The sequence below is a fragment of the Mesoplodon mirus genome (genome assembly GCF_964341445.2).
Source record: "Mesoplodon mirus genome assembly, chromosome: X".
Taxonomy (NCBI): domain Eukaryota; kingdom Metazoa; phylum Chordata; class Mammalia; order Artiodactyla; family Ziphiidae; genus Mesoplodon; species Mesoplodon mirus.
This window is the reverse complement of record NC_138981.1, coordinates 112925660-112947382: the sequence shown is the minus strand read 5'-3', so window position 1 is coordinate 112947382 and position 21723 is coordinate 112925660. Positions and strand designations below refer to the sequence as shown.

Here is a 21723-nt window from a genome sequence, read left to right as displayed (position 1 = left end):
TTATCATCTATAAAAGGGAATCTAGAATATTGAAATGTTTCTCATTTATTAAAACAAAATCAAGCTACTCAGGATTCAAATGTGCTAATTATTATTTTGTTTTATAAGCTCTCCCACAAGATTGTCCTGTATAATTTATTACTTAAATGGATGACATTGTAAATGTTTACTGTTTTTCTCAGTGAGAGTAAGTTCTTTATCACACACCTGTTGGAAATAGAAAAAAACACATTTGAAAATAATTACGTTACTAAAATATTGTTTAGTATTTGGACCTTGTTATTTTTACAAGTCAAAGTCAAGCTGTTGGTTAGATGAGCCTCTGTAGGCTATTCATGCCCTTTTTAGGACTATTTCTTCTTAATTATTTTTCTTAGGGCATCTTTCACATCCTTGTTCCTCAAGGTATAAATGAGAGGGTTCAACACAGGGCTTACAACACTGTAAAATGCAGAGGTGACTTTGCCCTGGTCCTGGTACTCCCTTGACTGAGGTTTCAGGTACATGCAGGTGGCTGTCCCATAAAATATGGGATCACAGTCAGATGGGATCCACAGGTGGAGAAAGTTTTGAGCCTGGCCTCTGCAGAGTGGATCCTCAGCACGACAACCACAATGCGAGTACAGGAGATGAGGATGAAGGTGAAGGGCAGTGGCAGGTCAATATACCGATGACCAGACCCAGAATAAGTCTGACTAGGGTGTCTGACCAGATGAGCTTCAACAGGGCCTGTGCCTCACAGGTAAAATGGTTGATGATATTGTGTCCACAAAAACTGGCAGGAATTGCAGTGATTGGTATTACTGCTAAAAGGAAGGCACTAGCCCAGGTCACCACAGCCAACTGTATGCAGACCTGGTCATTCATAATGATGGTGTGACACAGGGGATTGGATATTGCAATAAATCTATCATAAGCCACGACACCAAGGAGGAGGCACTCTGTCGTCCCCAGAAAAAGAGCAATGGTCATCTGAGCATAACAGCTAGTATAGGAAATGGTGGGGTAGTCTCTTAAACCATTGAACAATAAAAAAGGCACTAAATTGCTAGAGTAGCAGATATCAAGGAAGGACACGTTGCTTAAGAAAAAATACATAGGTGTGTGAAGCTGCTTATCTACTCTAACCACAACAATGATGAGACTGTTACCCACCAATGTAATCAGGTAGACTGCTACCCTGGACTTTTGGATGATTGGACAAACCCACCAGGATGAACTCTGTCACTTCGCTGGCATTATCTGTAATCAGAATATCCATTTTGTTCTATCTGCTGAGGACGAAGAAATTGAAATCATTTTAATTTGGGAAACATTTATTGAGTGTTTGCTGTATCCTCAGTAGTATATCAGGTGCTATTAGGAGGAGATGTCTATGAAACAAGTGATGCTGTTTGTAAGTTTATGTTCTATTTTGAAAGATAAAGCATTCATACACAGCACAAGATTAATTTGCAAAGTAGCACAATCCATTGTGAGTCTTTTTTTTTTTTTTTTGCGGTACGCGGGCCTCTCACTGTTGTGGCCTCTCCCGTTGCGGAGCACAGGCTCTGGACGTGCAGGATCAGTGGCCATGGCGCACGGGCCCAGCCGATCCACGGCATGTGGGATCTTCCCGGATCAGAGCATGAACCCGTGTCCCCTGCATCGGCAGGCGGACTCTCGACCACTGTGCCACCATGGAAGCCCCATTGTGAGTCTTAATCCCTTCATCTATAAAATGAGGGAGGTTGGACTCCAACTGAAGCATGCTTTGAACACTCCCCCTAAAAGAAAATGTGCTAATTTACTGCTTAAATGTAATCAGATCCCTGAATTACAGAATTACTAATTGTTCTTTCCTGCTATGGATATTAGCCAGAGATTTATCTTTAGCTTGTTCGTATCCTTGGCATAAAATGTGTGCCCAGTTCACTCTCATTTCTTCCTTAACCTGCACATCCAATCAATCAATAAGTACTGTTGGCTTGTCCTCCTAAATATATTTCAGATCTACCTACAAATCTCCATATCCACAGCCAACACTTATCTAGTAAGAGCCACCATCGTCTCACATCTGGACTAACACAAGAGCTGCTTAATACGTCTCCCTACTTCCATTCTTGCCTCTCTATAGTCTATTCTACACATAGCAGCCTTTTACAAACATACATAATTATGACTGTATCATTCCCATGCTTAAAACCACTCTAGGGCTTCTAATTACAATTGGAATGTAATCTAACCTGTTTACCATGACCCACAAGAGCCTAAATGACCTGACCCTAACCTTATCTTGCATAGTCTCTTCTCAGGCTGACCTTGTTTCAGCAATATTATCTTTATGAAGCACTCTAAGATTGTTCCTACCTCAGGATTTTGCACATTGTGTTCTTGCTGGGGGAAATGTTCTTCCTACCGTTTTTGCTTGGTGAACTCATAGTCATTCTTAATACCTCAGCCTAAAAGGGACTTCATTACAAAAGCCTTCCCTAACCCCACTAATTTAAATCAGATCTCTGTTAAAATTGTTCATAGTACTCAGAACTTTCCTTGTATGGCTCTTATCACAGTTTGTATTTATATATTTGTGTGATTATTTAATTTCTTCTCTCTTACTATAGCCCTAGGAGGAACGAGGCCCTGACTGTTCTATGTACTACCTTATTTTCACTACCTCACACAATACCTGGTGTGAACCCACAAAATATGGGTTCAATATACGTTTATTGAATGAATCAAAGCCAGTTATTTGGTTCTTCTCTCTTACCCAATGTCATGAAATTGATTTGACTGAAACTACTTTGAACTGGCTGAAGAAAGTAAATGTTTGATGGTAAAAAGCCTATGATGAGAAACAGTTAATATCTCATAGTATTCAGTCTTTTTTGTTTTTTTACTTTTTGGCCGCACCGCATAGCATGTGCGATCTTAGTTCCCCAACCAGGGATCGAACCCATATCCCCTGCATTGGAAGCACAAAGTCTTAACCATTGGACTTCCAGGGAAGTTCCTCATAGTATTCAGTCTTATTAATGCCCTGTAGCTCAGAAATGATACTTTTTTAGCCTTACAATTTGCCCTTTGCATGGAAGGAAGGTGTGATAGTGAAGAGAGAAAATGGGTTTATTCTAGAATCTGAAAGAAAAGTGTTTTCAACCTTTTTCATCCAATCAAAATTTTATTTTCTTTGTTTGTTCTAGTTCTATCAGATATGCATGCTATCACAGACCAGCTCATTATTAAGGTCAAGATCTTTTCCTGGATTGTCTGTAAAATTTCCAGGAAGTTGTAGTCATAAATCAGGATTGGGGGCATCTACAGTGTATAGTTTTAGACTCATGAGGCAGTTGTCAGGCCTTGGTGAGAACAGGCTGTGGGTGGGAAGGTTTGTCTTAGGAGCTAGGCAGCAGAGAGAACTATTCAGGATAATGATGTAGGTGATCTCTTTGGATTCTCTACTCAGGACAAACTCCAAATCTCAGGAGGTAGAAGACCTTTATGGACAAGTAATTCAGGAAGTAGAGTAAGAATTTATAACAAGATCCTCAATAAAACCTAATACAGGATAAGGGTGTTCTGAAAAGAAATCAGAACCAAGGGCTGAAAAACTGAAAAAAATACTTAGCTGCTGCTAAACTTCTAATTACAGTTGTTTTTTTACTTATTAAAGAGAGTGATCCTACAAGGAGGCCCTTGACTACCTGTAATGAGAATTTAAAGGCTCCTTTTTGTTCTGTATACTCCCAGAATTGGAATCAGAAAACAGAATCAATCTGAAGTGAAAAAGTCTTCTTGGGGTAGAGTTATAGGATTGAGACTGAAGCAGAAGTCAGGTAATCTAGTCTTTATTCAATGGTGACACCAAACGCATAGTTTCTTAACAGCATTACAAGAATGGGATTTTCGGGGCACAAACTTTTTCAAGGGGTACTAAAGTTTCACACTAGAATGGCAACATTTAAAATCATAAAGCCTTATTTTGACTTACAATATTCACCATGTTATAGTCCTAAAAATCTCAAAACAAATGCCAGTATAGATAGCTGAAAAACAAAGAACACATTTATGTGTTTACGTGATTCTAGAGAATTTCACTAGACTAACCATATATATTTTTTATTGAATAATTCAGTGTTTTAGCACTGTGTAGGCCAGAATCTTCCTAAATTAACTAGACATATGTGGAGAGTCTCACATATAGTCACAGGCTTTTGATCTTTTGGAAACATGTTGGGTGTACTTTTCTTCACACAGATTTCCCAAAGAGGGCTTTCCTGGTCCCACTTACCATGTAGGAGCATGCTTCCCAGGAGGACTCATTTCATTTTTAATACTTAAATTAAGGGATGTTTGGAGTATCTTCCCTGTTCTCTGAGCTCTTCAGAAAGCTCCCAGGAGTTCAACATATACTAGAATAGATAGTGCGCACAGACCAGAATTTCTATTATTCATATCAGGCAGTGTGGACTGTTGGTTAAGAGCATGGATCCTGGATCAAAGTTTGAATCCTGGATCCATCACTGATTCACTGTGCGACATTGGTAATTTTCTTAACTTGTTTACACCTTAGTTTCCTCAATTATAAAATTGGGAAAATTATAGTAACTATCTCATAGGGCTTTTGTGCCATATATATAAGCTATTATTATTTTTAATAATATTTTAAAATGAATCCTCATTTGGGAAGTAGCACCCATGACAATATGGCCACATTTGTTATCTTTCTTTTCTGGAAGGGGGAAAATAAATAAATGAGGACAAAAGGCAATATGGTCAGATTATACTGTGAGCCTTCTGAAAGAAGAATATGCATTTCATTTCTATAACTTCAGTACATGTCTCAATTCCTGACACATGGCAGGAACTTAATGAATAAATGATTATTTGGGGAATCAACTTGATTTTTCTCACCTGAATAGCATAAAAGCCCCCCAAACAAAAACACCAAGGTCTCTAAGAGTTGTGCAGGATCATTAGCTCACTGAAGTGTTGGAGTCTTTCAAGGGGAGTGAGTTACAGGTGCATCCTGGGAGATCCATGTCAAGACTGACCATTCCACACATATATGTTGATTTGTTCCAACAAACAACTATGGCTTCTTTCCTCCTTGCCAGGGTGTATGTTCGTCACTTGCTCTTACAATGGGTTTTGTCTTGATTCTGTTCAGCATTTTAGAAACCGGGGCTCCAAATGGTCCAAAATATGAACAAGAGAAGAAGGAGAGAAGAATCTTAAACATTCTCTGCTGTTACCTTCTGAGTTTATTCATTCTGGTTCCAAAGAAGTGATTTCACTGAAGATATATCAGGGATCAGGTCCCTAAAAGGCAATTAAATCCTGCTACTGAACTAAAGCTGTACATTCTTCTGGGAGTGTTATTTCTAAGTCATTAAAATACAAGTAGATTTTGTCTACTAATGCTAATACTTCATTAGTGACAATATGATAAAACTTTTGACTAACACCCTCAACTCCACTTTTGCTCTTAAGTTACCAGGGAGCAGAACCAACTCTAGGGTGATTACTCAGAGTCCTGTGTTTCTTGGGAGGGTTTCCAATACAGTGACTCAGAAGGTAATGAATGAATAGGAAAGGGGGAATGGCCAGAATTTATTGGGATGCTATGAAAGCTTCAATTAAGCATTCAGGTAAATAATGTTAACAGTGTTTACTGGAGGTTTCCTCTTCCTCTTCACTTTATCCTAACTCCCCCCAGCCCATCCCAGCCATCTTTGACTTGAAATCCCACTTTTTCCTAAAACTTTGCTGGATTAAATTTGAGGTGCCATACAAACTGTGACTGTCTAAATATAATCATCTTCTCATTCAGTGTCCCGTTGATTTACTTCATCTGTGCATGTACCTAATTATAATAGTATTATTTTATTGACTTCTTGCCCAGTTGTGGCCTGAATATATGATGTAATTGCTTATTATTTTTTCATGTATCCTTCTCAAAATTTCCAACTTAGAGTTCAAGATATTGGGGCTAGGAATGAGGCATCTCAACAAATGGTCTAGCTGAGTGCTACTCAAAATGTTTGCAATGACATAAGAACAGAATTGATGGGCTTCCTTGGTGGTGCAGTGGTTGAGAGTCCGCCTGCCGATGCAGGGGACATGGGTTCGTGCCCCGATCCGGGAAGATCCCACATGCTGCAGAGCGGCTGGGCCCGTGAGCCATGGCCGCTGAGCCTGCGTGTCCAGAGCCTATGCTCCGCAACGGGAGAGGCCACAACAGTGAGAGGCCCGTATACCACAAAAAACACAAAAAAACAACAACAAAAAAAAACAGAATTGAGAGTAAACAGTAACTTTTAAAGTGATTTGACATTGCCATAATATTTTCATTGTATTTTATAAAATATCAGACTGTGACAGCTTGGAACTTTAAAAAAACAGCTGTGTTTTACCACAGATAGTTTGAGAAGTATTGGTTTAACACCTATTCATTTAAGCAATTCTTATTGTGCATGTACTCTGTGCCAGGAATTATGCTAGGGAGACAGAGATGAATGAAACAAACTTCTTGTTCTCAATAAACTTATGATCTAATTGGGGATAAACACTCCAAAACAACTGATTATAAAATAATATGGAAGAGGCTAAATTTAGGGTTGCACAAAATGTTATTAAGCAAAAGAAAATGGAATTAAGTCACCTATCCAGGGTTAAACAGAATGGAATGAGCTCTGGGGAAGGCTTCACTGAAGACATGACATTAGATCTGACCTTGAAGGATGATTGAGGTTTTTCCAGGCATGGAAGACAATAAGGGCACTGCAGGCAGAGAGAACAGTGTATACAGTGGCATATACACATAAAAGGTGGAGAAAAAAGTATTGTTTTCCTGGAGCATGGGGTTTGTGGAGATGAGGTAGAGAAGGAGGATAAAGAGGTTAGCAGGGTCCTCAATTAATGTTGGCATATCCTATAGGCAATAGGGAGCCACTGCAAGTTTCTAATCTTGGAGGGGAATTGTAGGAGAAGGTTTAACATGATGAGATTTTCGCTTTAGAAAATCATTCTGGAGAAGTTGATTGGATGGCTAGTTTAGAGAGAGACTGGACTAGGGAAAAATAGGAGCTTATTACAGTTATCCTGGTATGGGTTGAGTAAGCTGTGGACTAGGACAGATGCATTGAGGACAGAGAACGGATGGATTTCGAAGACTTTTCAGAGCAAGAAACAATAAGATTCAGTGAGTGAGTGGTCATTAAGGGTAAGTGAGGAGAAGATGTAGAGGCTAATTCTGAGGATAATGAAAATACCATCATGTAGCATTTGTAACATGCTTTTAACTTTTTAACATCTAACATCTATGATCTCATTTGATCTTCCAACCCTTCTGAGGTAGGTTAAAGAATATATTTTTCCCTGTTTGACAGATTCAGTCCAGAGAATTAAGTGATTCGCCCAGAGTTTCGTAGCTCATTAATGGCAGAACCCAGACTAGAATCCAGACATCCTGACGCCTAATCATGTGCTTTTCTCACTCCATCGTGATGTTGTACTGAAAAAAGTGTTTGACCTGCTGCTCACAGTTAATCGGAAACATTTGCTCTGCATATTACTAGTGGGAGAAAAAACAGGAGAGAAGGCACCCAGTGAGATGGGCACCAACTACTTTTGAGCCAATTGAGACTTCAGTGTTAGTAATAATAACTGTATAATAACAATAATAAAATAAGTTAATGCTTATTGAGGGCTTACTATGTCCCAGACATAGTTCTCAGCATTTTATATAAAATCAACTGATTTAATCCTCTTAACAACCTTATGAGGTCAGTCCTATGATTGTCTTCCTGTTATAGATGAGGAAACTGAGGTAGGAAGTTGCCCAAGGTCATATAGCCAATAAGTGTCAGGGTCAGATGTTTTAGCTAGACAATCTGAAAACATAGCATTTTTTCCTTTCTCTGTTCAGCAACAATCTTACCTTCTTCCTACTTTTCTTTTTCAAAGACTCCCTGAACCCATCAAGCTCCCATCAGAAAGAGCATCTAGGCATCAGGAGAATTGTATTTTTTAAATTAAATTAAATTAAATTAACTTTTTATTGAGGTATAATTGACACATAACATTATATTAGTTTCAGGTGTACACCATAATGATTTGATATGTGTATACAGTGAGAAATTACCACCACCATAATTCTAGGAGAACTGTATTCTCTTCCTAGTCAGATCGCTGTTGACCTTGATGATATCACAGCCTCTCTACATCTTTTTATCACCTCTTAATGTCAGTTTCATAATATTAATAACAATATGTTTGCTTATCTCATTAAATTATTTAGAAGATGATATGAGGTAATATATTTTCAAGAATAAGATAAACTGTAAAGTGTATAAAGTGCTTTATAATCTTAAGAACTAGGAAGATATAAATTCACATAGTAATGTTGCTTGCATACACGTCTTTCTTCCCGCCTAGACAGTGAATTCTTTGAGGGGAAGGATCAAATATGCTTTTATTTGACCACCGCATCTCTGGCAATATCACAGTACCGGCTGTATAGTAGGTAGTTAATAAATGCATATTAATTGAATGATATATGTACGGATGCTTGAATGCATGGGTGAGAGAGCAACCTTGGAATGCACTATTTAAGGAGCAAGTAGGCATTTCAATTCGTGGCGTCTTAGGCTCACGTGCTCCAGACTTCACAATGACAGCTAACGTTTATTGTTCTCTAACTATAGGCCAGGCACTTTTCTAAGTGCTTTACATGAATTGAGTCATACAGTTCTTATAACCAAGCTATGAAGTCACATTCAACACATCCTTTTTAGCTCTCACCTGTATTGTAAAAGTGTGTAGACTTTGTAAACAGAGATTTAAATGGCTTCTGAGCATTCTTCTCTGAAACATCTACTTCAGTGACATCATTGGTAACAGTTTCCTACATAATATCCCTAAAACTTCCCAAGATTCCTGCGATTCCTGCAACTGTCTGAGGTTGTTGGCAATATTCCTTTACCTTCTATGTCACAGCCCTTCCAAAGGCTTCATAGGCCTCTAATTCTGTTCATTAAATCCCTTCCTGCCTGGTATAACTAGAGTGGTTGTGTCTACATGATCAAACTCTGAACACTACAGTTAGTGTTACAAATACTATTAGCTCACTTAGGTGAAGAGATCAAAGCACAGAGAGTAACTTGAAATGTAAGTAGTAGAATGAAAGTCTGAATCCAAAAAGTTTGGCTCCAGGGCCTGTGCCCTAAATAGTTATACTTCACTGCCTTTCCTCGAGTGAAATCCCAAATCCTGTGAATGGGGTATGGCGTCTTTTTCTTAAATCCCTATTGGAAAATATCACTTGGAAACTATTTTTCAGTTTTCAAACTTTCTCCTCAATTTCTAACAGAACTATCTTAGTTTCAAACCAGTCTTTATTTGCTTTCCAGGGTGAAGCAAAGTAAGCTTCACTACCCAGCTGCCTAGGATGAGGTGCACAGTGGAATGCTTCTCACAATGCCCGTGAGTGATCAGGTGGAGAAGCGATAGTCAACCTTAGGAGTTTTCAACAACCAAGAATTGATTTCATTCCACAGCACCCTCATAGAGTTCATTTTTATATTTAAAAGGAATTAATATCAATGTTGAATTAGATTGTCTTTGGGGTTTAGATGCCTAGAAACAGAATGTTCGTGCTGGAAGGGCCATAGCTATGTTAACTAGCGGCTATGTATGTCTACTTTTCCAGTCAAAGCTAACATTTAAAGTCAGGCAGATAGATCTATATATATTGATCTTGAGGAATGTCCATGATATATTGTCAAGTGGAAAAAGCAAGTTGCAGAGTAAATTGATGATATTATTCTATTTTTTTAAGAAAATAAAGAAAATCTATATAACACCTAGATGCAGAATGTTAAGACTAGAGAGATCCTTGGGTAACAAAATACAACCTTCCTATTATATTGATGAGCAAATCTGAGGGCCAAAGAGTGCTATAACTAAGGTCACACAGCTAGTTAGTAGCAGAATCAATTCTGCAGCCCTGTCTCCAAACTCCACTATGTCACTCTGTCTATAGGCTGTGCCTGTACCAACAAGTCAATAAAGAGACAAAGCATATAGTGACAGAGCTACCATTTTGTAGTAGGGGCACCATTAACAAAAATATGATTCTTATTTTAAGCTGCAAATAGAGAGCTGTAATAAAGAGTAGAACATTTCTCCCCCCAAAAGCAGGGTCATTAAAATGAGTACTCTGAATATTTCTCCTAATATCTGAATTTCTCTCTACCTGAAGGCTCTATTGTTTTTTCCTATAAAATTTTATTGATTTCACCAATTTAACTTTATTTCAAAATGTTAATTTGAAATGTTTTGCATAATGTATGAAACTTGCCCTGGCACCTAGTACCTAGTTCCAGGTTGAAAGTAGAAAGTTAATATTTGTTGAATGAATAAATCAAAGATTTAAGTCACTTGGATTTTTTTCTAAATATTTTTTATTTCTTGATATTAAAACATGGTTTCAGTGGCTGAGAATACCATAATTTCAAAAAATGTATAATAGATGGAATTTGAATGAATGTTGCATTTATTTGAAAATTATGCTATTTTGATAAGTGATTTACTCATTCTATTTTTTTCTCATTGTTAACATGAGGGGTGGATTATGGTGACTTTTCTTACCAATTTTACAGAGATATTAGGAATACAGAATGAAATAATATATTTGAAAGAAGTTTAGAAAAAGAAAAACAAAAAAATGAAACACTCTACACTAATGTAGGAAATGTCTATGATAAAATTTTCTCATGATTTTGAGGTTAAGTAGAGTAAGGGATTGTGCTTTCACAACAGGGCTTGCCTTCAGTAAAGTTGTAAAATTTCTGACATTTGTCTTCTGACCTTTTATTACACCATTCTTCGTCCTATTTTCCAATTTCGGTTATGCCTCGCCTCCTGCTAACAGTCATAGGAGATTCTCTTGCTGCTTAGGTCTCTTCTGTCAGTGAGGAAATGATTCTGATAAATTTATTTACCTGAAGTTGAGTAACTTAATGGGTGACCGACCACTAATGTGTTATATGTAAAGAAAGAGTAAAAAAAATGCCTGTAACGGAAATTCAAGTCTTAGTAAGAATAATACTTTGGGGTGGGAGCACTTCCTGAAGCTTCTCATATAATGATCACCTACTGTACCAAGGGTAAAGTCAGATGTTTTAAACAGTTTTTTCTGTCAGTGAAGATGTAGCTGAATATTATTTTAGAAGTTTAGAAGCAAAGAAGGCTTATGCCCCTTTTGCCATAACTTTCCTCGTTGCCCCTTTAACATCCTTATTCCTCAGGCTGTATATTAGGGGGTTCAGCATGGGTGTCAAAGCCCCATAAAACACTGAGATAAACTTGTCCTTGTCAGGGGATGACTTGGACTGTGGTTTCATATACATGGAAATGGCTGCCCCATAGAAGATTGCCACCACAGTCAAATGAGAACCACAGGTAGAAAAGACCTTGAGCCTACCCTGGGCTGAGCGAATCCTTAGAACAGCAGTGGCAATTCGGACATAGGAGAGGAGAACAAACCCAAAGGGTAGGAGCAGGGAAAATACTTGTGATGAAGATCATAAGCTTATTGAGGCTGGTATCAGAACAAGCCAGCTTAAGAAGGGAGAGAATTTCACAGACAAAATGGTTGATGACATTAGCCCCACAGAAATGAAGTTGCAGGGATAAGATGAGCATGGCAGTGAGCACAAGTGATGCCCCCCATGAGGTAGCAGCCAGCCAAACACACACTGAGCCATTCATGACCACAGAATAGCACAGGGGATTGCTGATAGCAACCACATGATCATAGGCCATGACAGCCAGCAGGAGGCACTCTGCTGTGGCCAAGACCAAGGAGACACTTATTTGGGTCAAACAATCGTGGGTAAGAGAGGTAGGGATGGATAGAGAAACAATGCACCAAGGCCTGGGGCATGGAGACTGTTCCATAGCAAAGGTCTAAGAAAGACAGATTACTAAGGAAGAAGTACATTGGAGTGTGGAGGTGGGGGTCAATGTGGATAAGAAAGATGATAAGTCCATTCCCCAATAATGTTCTGAGGTAAGTTATCAGGACCAATGTGAAAAATGTGACTCTCCATTCAGGATAGTTAGAGATTCCAATAAGAAGAAACTCAAATACTGCTGTAGCACTGTCCATGGCCATTCTTCCCACTTGCCACTATTCATTGGATGGGTGCCAATGTAGTTGCCTAATTTTACCTGAAAGAATGAGAATAAAGATGGAGGGATGGTATGAGAAAGTTGGAAATAATTAGGGTGTACAGGATCATTCTCGTTGTCCTCTTCAAAAGATATAAGAATACAGGGCTTCCCTGGTGGCGCAGTGGTTGAGAGTCCGCCTGCTGATGCGGGGGACATGGGTTCGTGCCCCGGTCCGGGAGGATCCCACATGCCGCGGAGCAGCTGGGCCCGTGAGCCATGGCCGCGGAGCCTGTGCTCCGCAACGGGAGAGGCCACGGAAGTGAGAGGCCCGTGTACGGCAAAAAAAAAAAAAAAAAAGATATAAGAATACAAATGAGATATCTATAATGGAAACAGAGGCAAAGTTAAAAATCTACTCCCTCCCGTGGAAAACAGCAAATTCCCCATCCTTTTGAAATGGTTATATGAAAAGTTCTGCAGCCCACTTTTGCCAGATACTTTTTAGTATCATTTTTTTTCCAAGTAAGAAGAGAGGAAAAGGAGGGCATCTTCCTGCTTCTCTCACTCATTCTCCATTTTCAAAGATAAATCTGATTCATAGAGATGGTTGAACCTCTGTCAGCTTGAGTTACTAATCGCCACCAAGAGGGTATCTTCTGATAGTCTTAGCTAAAATATTGCCTATTCTTTTGTCTGTCTGTCACTCCTAGATTGTTCATACCTCCATTTTCCCATTGTGTTAGTATCTACCACGGTGCTTGTCCTAGAGTCCTGCCAAGTATTTCTTTTTGAAAAAAAATTAATTTATTTATTTATTTTTGGCTGTGTTGGGTCTTCATTGCTGTGCGCGGGCTTTCTCTCGTTGCGGCGAGCGGGGACTACTCATTGTGGTGTGCGAGCTTCTCATTGCAGTGGCTTCTCTTGTTGCGGAGCACAGGCTCTAGGCACGTGGGCTTCAGTAGTTGTGGCACGCGGGCTCTAGAGCACAGGCTCAGTAGTTGTGGCGCACAGGCTTAGTTGCTCCGCGGCATGTGGGATCTTCCTGGAGCAGGGATCAAACCCATGTCACCTGCATTGGCAGGTGGATTCTTAACTACTGTGCCACCAGGGAAGTCCCCAAGTATTTCTTTGATCTGAACTGATATTATGTAAATACAGTATGTCATGGAACCCTTGAGGTCTATGAAAACCCTCTGCTAATGTCTGTGGTTGGAGTTACATTTCCAGGTTCTCTGGTGTTTTCTGTGTTGTGATTGCTGAGCCCCAGTTAGCAATGTGAAAATCTAATGTGATGTTTCTAAAAGTATGAGTGGTAAGGAGTGGCCAGCCTACCTGAAAAGTCACTCTCTTCTCACCCTCATCACTCTTTTCCCTCACGCTGCTTAATTTTCCTTATAGCACATTCCAATATTTGAAACTACATTAATGATTTGATTGTTTATTACTTCAGTGGTCCCCAACCTTTTTGGCACCAGGGACCGGTTTCCTGGAAGACAGTTTTTCCTCGAACGGGGCGGGGTGTGCGGGGGGATGGTTCAGGCAGTAATGCGAGTGATGGGGAGCGACGGGGAGCAGCAGATGAAGCTTCACTTGCTCGCCCGCCGCTCACATCCTGCTGTGTGGCCCGGTTCCTAGCAGGCCGGCAGACCAGTACTGGTCTGCAGCCCAGGGGTTGGGGACTCCTGTATTACTCGATTACTTGTCTCCCACTCGAATGTAAATTTATTGAGAACAGAACCTTGTCTGCTTTGTTTCCTGGCTTATCCCTAGTATCTAGAACAGTGCCTGGGGCATCATAAGGAGCTGATATCGAATGAATAAATGAACGTATAAAGTCCTGGGCTGTTACAGATATTATTCAGAATCTAACTGCTCCTCTTGCCACCTGCACTGCCATCCTTTATTCCAAGTCATTGTCATTATTCACCTGGATTTTGTCAATAACTTCCTTATTGGTTCCCCTGTTTCTGGCTTTGCCTCCATTCAGTTCAAATGATTCAGTTATATTGTAAGTCAGATCAGGTTACTCTTCCATTAAAAAATTTCAATAGCTTCTCATTTCAACCTAATTAAACACCAACCTCCTTACTGTGACCTATCAGGCACTACATGGTTTGCCTCCCCTTTACCTATCTGACCTCTGTTCCTACTACTCTTCCTTGCTTACTTTCTTCTAGTCACACTGGCCTCTTCACTGTTCCTTAAACACTCATGGCACATCCCTTTCTCAGAGCCTTTGATCTCTTTGATCTTGCTGCTCCATATTTCTGAAACCGAGATCCTTGTATGGCTTACCTTCTCACTTCTCTCAGGTCTTTACTCACAGTGCATCTTTTTAGTCAGTTCTTCTTTGGCCACCCTGTCTAAAAGCTCATCTCTAGCCCCTGGCATTTTATGTTCCCCTTTCCAATTCTCTTTAGAATTATTATTTCTAGCATCTTGTATATTTTATCTATTAATTATGTTTATTGATTGTTTCTCTCAACTAGAATGCATACTCAGTGAAGTCACTGCTGTATGCCCAAAACCTAGAATGGTGCCTGGTGCATGGAAGGTGCTTAAGAATTATTTGCTGAATGAATGTGTGAATGGAACTCTTTAGCTTTTCCACAATGAAAGACAGCCTCTCTTTTTCCATCTGCCTCTTCCCTAGATATTGCTGTTTATATGGCAAGCACCCCCTAATGTGTATGTGATCCTTCATGAGATTAACTCTCCCTTTTCTTCTAATCCCTTCCTTGAAGCTTCTGCTACTCACTGGCTATTTCTCTGGATAAGTTTCTTCCCCTCATTGGCTTAGATTTTTATTTGCAATCTAGCTAAACTAAGTGATCTCTAAGAGCCCTTCTAGCTCTAACGTGCTAGGATTCTCTGATTTCCCTCAATTAAAAGGAAGACAAAACAAAACTTAACACTCCTCAGAATACGAGGAATCTACTACATTTTCCTCCATTGTTGGAAATTCATGTGGGCTACAGAAGGGGTTTACTAAGGGATGAAGTTTCTCTAACCATCTTTGAAATGGGAGACTCGCTTGTCCTTAAAAGTCTTTAGCAAAGAAGATTCTACAGTTCCCCCACTTCCCTGTCCTGGAGTCCAAGTAACCTGTCCCTGTGTCTAGTTCTCTACTTTGTTCAGCCTCTCAGACAGGCTAAGTACATGAGAATGGCAAATTCATGGAAGTGAAAGTGTATGTGCCACTTGTGAAGTGTCAAACACATGTAAGGGAGGGAGAAGATAGTAACTTGCCTTCACAGGAGTGTCCTCAGATCTTGAGAGACCTAATGAGATAATCATTTCCACAGAGGGAAAATGCAGAAAGATGAGAGTCACATGGCTGTATGAAACAATGTGCAGAAGCCTGTTATATTTTAATTTAGTACAGTCATACCTTAAATTTCTTTGTGGTCTATGTTTAACTCTCAATTACCTATATATGGGCCATTCACAGTAGAATATCTAAAAAGATGATGGACAAGCTGCAGATGGGAGGATGAACTGGTTTTGCATAGAAGTAGATGGCTGATTATTATGCTATTTAAAAGTCTCTGTTGCTCCTAGAACTCTATAAAGCACACTGATTTTGCTGTTAAATATTGATAAATAAATGTTTTCCCTCCTTATATGAACCTATAATTCTTTTTTTTTTTTTTTTTTTTTTTTTTTTTTTTTGCGGTACGCAGGCCTCTCACTGTTGTGGCCCCTCCCGTTGCAGAGCACAGGCCCCGGACGCGCAGGCTCAGCGGCCATGGCTCACAGGCCCAGCCGCTCCGTGGCATGTGGGATCTTCCCAGACCGGGGCACGAACCCGTGTCCCCTGCATTGGCAGGCGGACTCTCAACCACTGCGCCACCAGGGAAGCCCAGAACCTATAATTCTTAATGACCAGCAGGATGTATTTTATTTCTCTAGTATTGAGGTATTATTTATAGAGTCTATCCCTCATTCTTTCATGAGCCTAGCTGAATAAATTGATGAGCGATTTGATTAAAAATTGGTGATCTGTCTATGGTTGTGGGAAGACTTGTTTTTAATGGTGTTAAGCTTACTGATAGAGATTGGGATCGAACCCATGACCTTGCCTCCATTAGTACTGTGTCTGAACCTATGGAATTAAAATTGATGACAACTTCCCTTTCACACTTAAAGGCGACTCAGCATCCAAACTGAGGGACCTATTAATCATTTAGTCTGGGCCCTGCTTTCCAAGGCAGTGCTGATTGTCTCATCCTAAAATTATCGTTAAAAGATTCCTGGAAAACTGGGCTTAGAATGTTTCCCATCTTAGTCTTGTTGCCTGCAATTATTTATATAGCCTAACTTTTCTTTCAACTAACAGCTGCCCTCTTGCCTTCCTGGAGGTCACCCATGTCTGATAAATGGTTAGAGGTTAAAAAAAAAGTGGGAGGGGGAATGAAAGAAACTGGAGCATTTTCCTGTTACTGACTTACCATTGGAGGTTCCCCTCAAGTACCAGTAGGTGGAACAGAATGAGACTGCTGAAAATACCAAGTTTCCAACGGTTGTCAGGTTTGGAACATGACCATATCTGTGCAAACTCTCCTGGTGAGATTTCAAAAGCCTTCCCAGCTTCTCAAACTCTCAAATTCCTGGAAACCTCTGAAGAAAAAAATTTTTTTTGATTAGATCAAATTACAGTTGCCAGAAACTTTAATGTGCAGCCCTTGTTGATGGTATCTGATTAAATTATTTAATTTCTTAGGCAAACATTTCTTTCACTGTCCTTTGACTCATGTACATCTTTGTTCTATCTTCCCTAGAAAAGTTATAACAAGGACGATTGAGGTCATTTGAATACTTTGCATCAAGACCCTTAGGTTATTTCAATTTTCAACCTGCTAGATTAGACATCTTTTGCCTGTTGGCAATATTTATCTATCTGTTATCTTATCTTGATGAACTGGAACACAATTAAACCAAATTGTCACTTTCTTTAAAAAGAGGGAAATGATAATAAAACATGCAGCATCCAGGGCTTTAAACTAAATTGGATGATTTCAAGGAAGTGTCCTGGGCTCTGTGTATACCCTACCCAGTTTCCTACTATTTCTCCACTACCTATTTTCAGTGCTGGAGTGTGAAAGTGTACAACCTGAGGACTCCAAGGTCCTGAGCATCCCTCGGTCAGCAAAAAGATCTAATGACAGTTACTCTACCCACTAAGGCTGGACAATAGACTCAGGCGTTTCAAAAGCATTAAACTGGAGTTGAAGTGCAAAGCTGTTTGGTTACCCCTCACTTGTCCAGAAAATATAACTACCAGAACCTGCCTTTCATTGAGCAGTATGGTTTTTAGAAATTGTGCTGTTCCTCCCCTTCTCTTGATGTAGGTTAAGAATCCATCGATATATGTTTACCCGGAAGCTGTCACCAGAGCTCTATCTCTGGGAGCGTACTTTGCTCTGAACTAAATCTATAAATCCTACATCATCAGCATACTTATGATGTCTGGGGTCTGATTCTCTTCCAGATTCAATTCCAAATGCAGGGAGAAAGTTGATGAGCTGCTCAGTAACTTAAATAACTTGAAGTTCCAAAGTGCTACCAGACTATTTATCTCATGAGTACAGTTCAAAGTTTCTGGTCTTCAGCAGAAAGAAATAATTAGCTTGTGAGAGCTTCAGGGACCTCATCCCAAACAGGCAATTAAATTTTGCCAAACCAGAGCTGTTTGAAAAAAAAGTAGTATTTTGTGTAGGGAAAACAAATAAAGAGAAAGGAGACTTGTGAGACCATGAGACTTCTGTATACCACTGTTGGGCTTTCCAGAGAACTAAGAAATGATTCTTTTTTATTTTGGTCCATAGTCTCTTCACATTCTTTCAGTATTAAATTGGTGTCGTGACAGAGCCTGCAGCTGGTAGAGAAATGTCTATCAGGGGACAGCTGGGATAGAGAGTGCACAACAGAGAGTGCATGTGTTATTGATTCCCACGTTGAAATAGCCCTTATGTTTGCCTTTCCATTCCCACTTCCACCACCCCATCCTGCTCAAAGATCTTCCATGGGAGCTTCTTTTCAACTGTATCAAGTCATGTGACATGCGAGGCCAACTGTGGCAGTTCCTCATCTATCATTTAACATTCATTTGTTCGCGCATTTACACATTAATATATTTATTCTACAAATACTTAATGAGTACCCACTGTGTGTTAGGCAATGTGCTTTGCATTGAAGATACAACGGAGCAAAAAAAAAAAAATTCTGACACAGTTCCCACTTTCATGGAGCTTACTGTCTGGTAGGGAAAACTGACATTAACCAAACTATCAAGAATATAAATACGCACCTGTGGTAAGTGCTATGCAGACAAGCTACTTGGTGGTATTTGTTATTGATTCCCACATCCACCTCTGTCTCCTACGACTGCTCAACAAGTTCTCTCCACTTAAGTCTGGTTACCTTCTTCATTGCTCCATGAGTGCTCACCCCTACTCCTTCTACACCAATGATCCTGATGTTATACCAACTTGGAAAGCAAAATAGTACCTAATCCATCTTTCAACACTAAACCTAGTTTTTGACTCTTTTGTTATCTATTTTGTTACATGGTTCTCTATGTTATCTGATTCTTCAGCTATATCATAGGTAACCAGAAGCCAGATACTTGTTTTTCTATTTCTTTAGGACTTTTTATGGTAGTGCCAGTAGATAATAGGGTAGTGGGAAGCAGTCTGAGGTGGTAGTTATGGCTGTGTACCCAGGGGCATGCCAACTATGTGACCTTGTTCAAGTAATCCAAATAATCTGAGCCTAATTTTCCTTTTTATAGGAAATAAGTAAATACATGGATATGCTTTTTTTTTGGTCCAAATAATTTTATTTATTTATTTATTTTTAAAACATTTTATTGGAGTATAATTGCTTTACAATGGTGTGTTAGTTTCTGCTTTATAACAAAGTGAACCAGCTATATGTATACATATATCCCCGTATCCCATCTTGTGTCTCCCTCCCTCCCACCCTCCCTATCCCACCCCTGTAGGTGGTCACAGAGCACCGAGCTGATCTCCCTGTGCTATGCGGCTGCTTCCCACTAGCTCTCTATTTTACATTTGGTAGTGTATATATGTCCATGCCACTCTCTCACTTTGTCCCAGCTTACCCTTCCCCCTCCCCATATCCTCAAGTCTGTTCTCTAGTAGGTCTGTGTCTTTATTCACGTTTTAGCCCTAGGTTCTTCATGACTTTTTTTTTCTTAGATTCCATATATATGTGTTAGCATACGGTATTTGTCTTTCTCTTTCTGACTTACTTCACTCTATCTGATACACTCTAAGTCCATCCACCTCACTACAAATAACTTAATTTCGTTTACTTTTATGGCTGACTAATATTCCATTGTACGTATGTGCCACATCTTCTTTATCCATTCATCTGATGGTGGACACTTAGGTTTCTTCCGTCTCCGGGCTATTGTAAATAGAACTGCAATGAACATTTTGGTACATGATTCTTTTTGAATTATGGTTTTCTCAGGGTATATGTCCAGTAGTGGGATTGCTGGGTCATATGGTAGTTCTATTTGTAGTTTTCTAAGGAAACTCCATACCGTTCTCCATAGTGGCTGTACCAATTCACATTCCCACCAGCAGTGCAAGAGTGTTCCCTTTGCTCCACACCCTCTCCAGCATTTATTGTTTCTAGATTTTTTATGATGGCCAATCTGACAGGTGTGAGATGATATCTCATCGTAGTTTTGATTTGCATTTCTCTAATGATTAATGATGTTGAGCATTCTTTCATGTGTTTGTTGGCAATCTGTATATCTTCTTTGGAGAAATGTCTATTTAGGTCTTCTGCCCATTTTTGGATTGGGTTATTTGATTTTTTGTTATTGCGCTGCATGAGCTGCTTGTAAATTTTGCAGATTAAGCCTTTATCAGTTGCTTCATTTGCAAATATTTTCATCCATTCTGAGGGTTGTCTTTTGGTTTTGTTTATGGTTTCCTTTGCTGTGCAAAAGCTTTGAAGTTTCATTAGGTCCCATTTGTTTATTTTTGTTTTTATTTCCATTTCTCTAGGAGGTGGGTCAAAAAAGATCTTGCTGTGTTTTATGTCATAGAGTGTTCTGCCTGTGTTTTCCTCTAAGAGTTTGATAGTTTCTGGCCTTACATTTAGTTCTTTAATCCATTTTGAGTTTATTTTTCTGTATGGTGTTAAGGAGTGTTCTAATCTCGTACTTTTACATGTACCTGTCCAGTTTTCCCAGCACCACTTATTGAAGAGGCTGTCTTTTCTCCACCGTATATTCTTGCCTCCTTTATCAAAGATAAGGTGACCATATGTGCGTGGGTTTACCTCTGGGCTTTGGATCCTATTCCATTGATCTATATTTCTGTTTTTGTGCCAATACCATACTGTCTTGATTACTGAAGCTTTGTAGTATAATCTGAAGTCAGGGAGCCTGATTCCTCCAGCTGCATTTCTCATTTTAAAGATTGCTTTGGCTATTTGGGGTCTTTTGTGTTTCCATACAAATTGTGAAATTTTTTGTTCTAGTTCTGTGAAAAATGCCAGTGGTAGTTTGATAGGGATTGCATTGAATCTGTAGATTGCTTTGGGTAGTACAGTCATTTTCACAATGTTGATTTTTCCAATCCAAGAACATGTTTTATCTCTCCATCTATTTGTATCATCTTGAATTTCTTTCATCAGTGTCTTATAGTTTTCTGCATACAGGTCTTTTGTCTCCTTATGAAGGTTTATTCCTAGATATTTTATTCTTTTTGTTGCAATGGTAAATGGGAGTGTTTTCGTAATTTCACTTTCAGATTTTTCATCATTAGTGTATAGGAATGCCAGAGATTTCTGTGCATTAATTTTGTATCCTGCTACTTTACCAACTTCATTGATTAGCTCTAGTAGTTTTCTGGTAGCATCTTTAGGATTCTCTATGTATAGTATCATGTCATCTGCAAACTGTGACAGCTTTACTTCTTCTTTCTCGATTTGGATTCCTTTTATTTCCTTTTCTTCTCTGATTGCTGTGGCTAAAACTTCCAAAACTATGTTGAATAAAAGTGGTGAGAGTGGGCAACCTTGTCTTGTTCCTGATCTTAATGGAAAGAGTTTCAGTTTTTCACCATTGAGGACGATGTCGGCTGTGGGTTTGTCATATATGGCCTTTATTATGTTGAGGAAAGTTCCCTCTATGCCTACTTTCTGCAGGGTTTTTATCATAAATGGGTGTTGAATTTTGTCAAAAGCTTTCTCTGCGTCTATTGAGATGATAATATGGTTTTTCTCCTTCAATTTTTTAATATGGTGTATCACGTTGATTGATTTGCGTATATTGAAGAATCCTTGCATTCCTGGAATAAACCCCACTTGATCATGGTGTATGATCCTTTTAATGTGCTGTTGGCTTCTGTTTGCTAGTATTTTGTTGAGAATTTTTGCGTCTATGTTCAGCAGTGATATTGGCCTGTAGTTTTCTTTCTTTGTGACATCTTTGTCTGGTTTTGGTATCAGGGTGATGGTGGCCTCATAGAATGAGTTTGGGAGTGTTCCTCCCTCTGGTATATTTTGGAAGACTTCGAG

At 39.3% G+C, this 21723-nt stretch overlaps 1 protein-coding gene across 1 annotated transcript; it reads right to left on the bottom strand.

The window, feature by feature from the left end:
- Nucleotides 1–350: 350 nt before the first annotated feature.
- On the bottom strand, nt 351–12160 carry OR13H1 (olfactory receptor family 13 subfamily H member 1; the record flags this gene model as incomplete). The annotated part of the gene is given in 4 exon segments (XM_082609331.1): nt 351–596; nt 11250–11547; nt 11549–11871; nt 11873–12160. Coding segments are annotated over 4 exon segments (1155 nt in total).
- Between the last annotated feature and the right edge of the window lie 9563 nt (nt 12161–21723).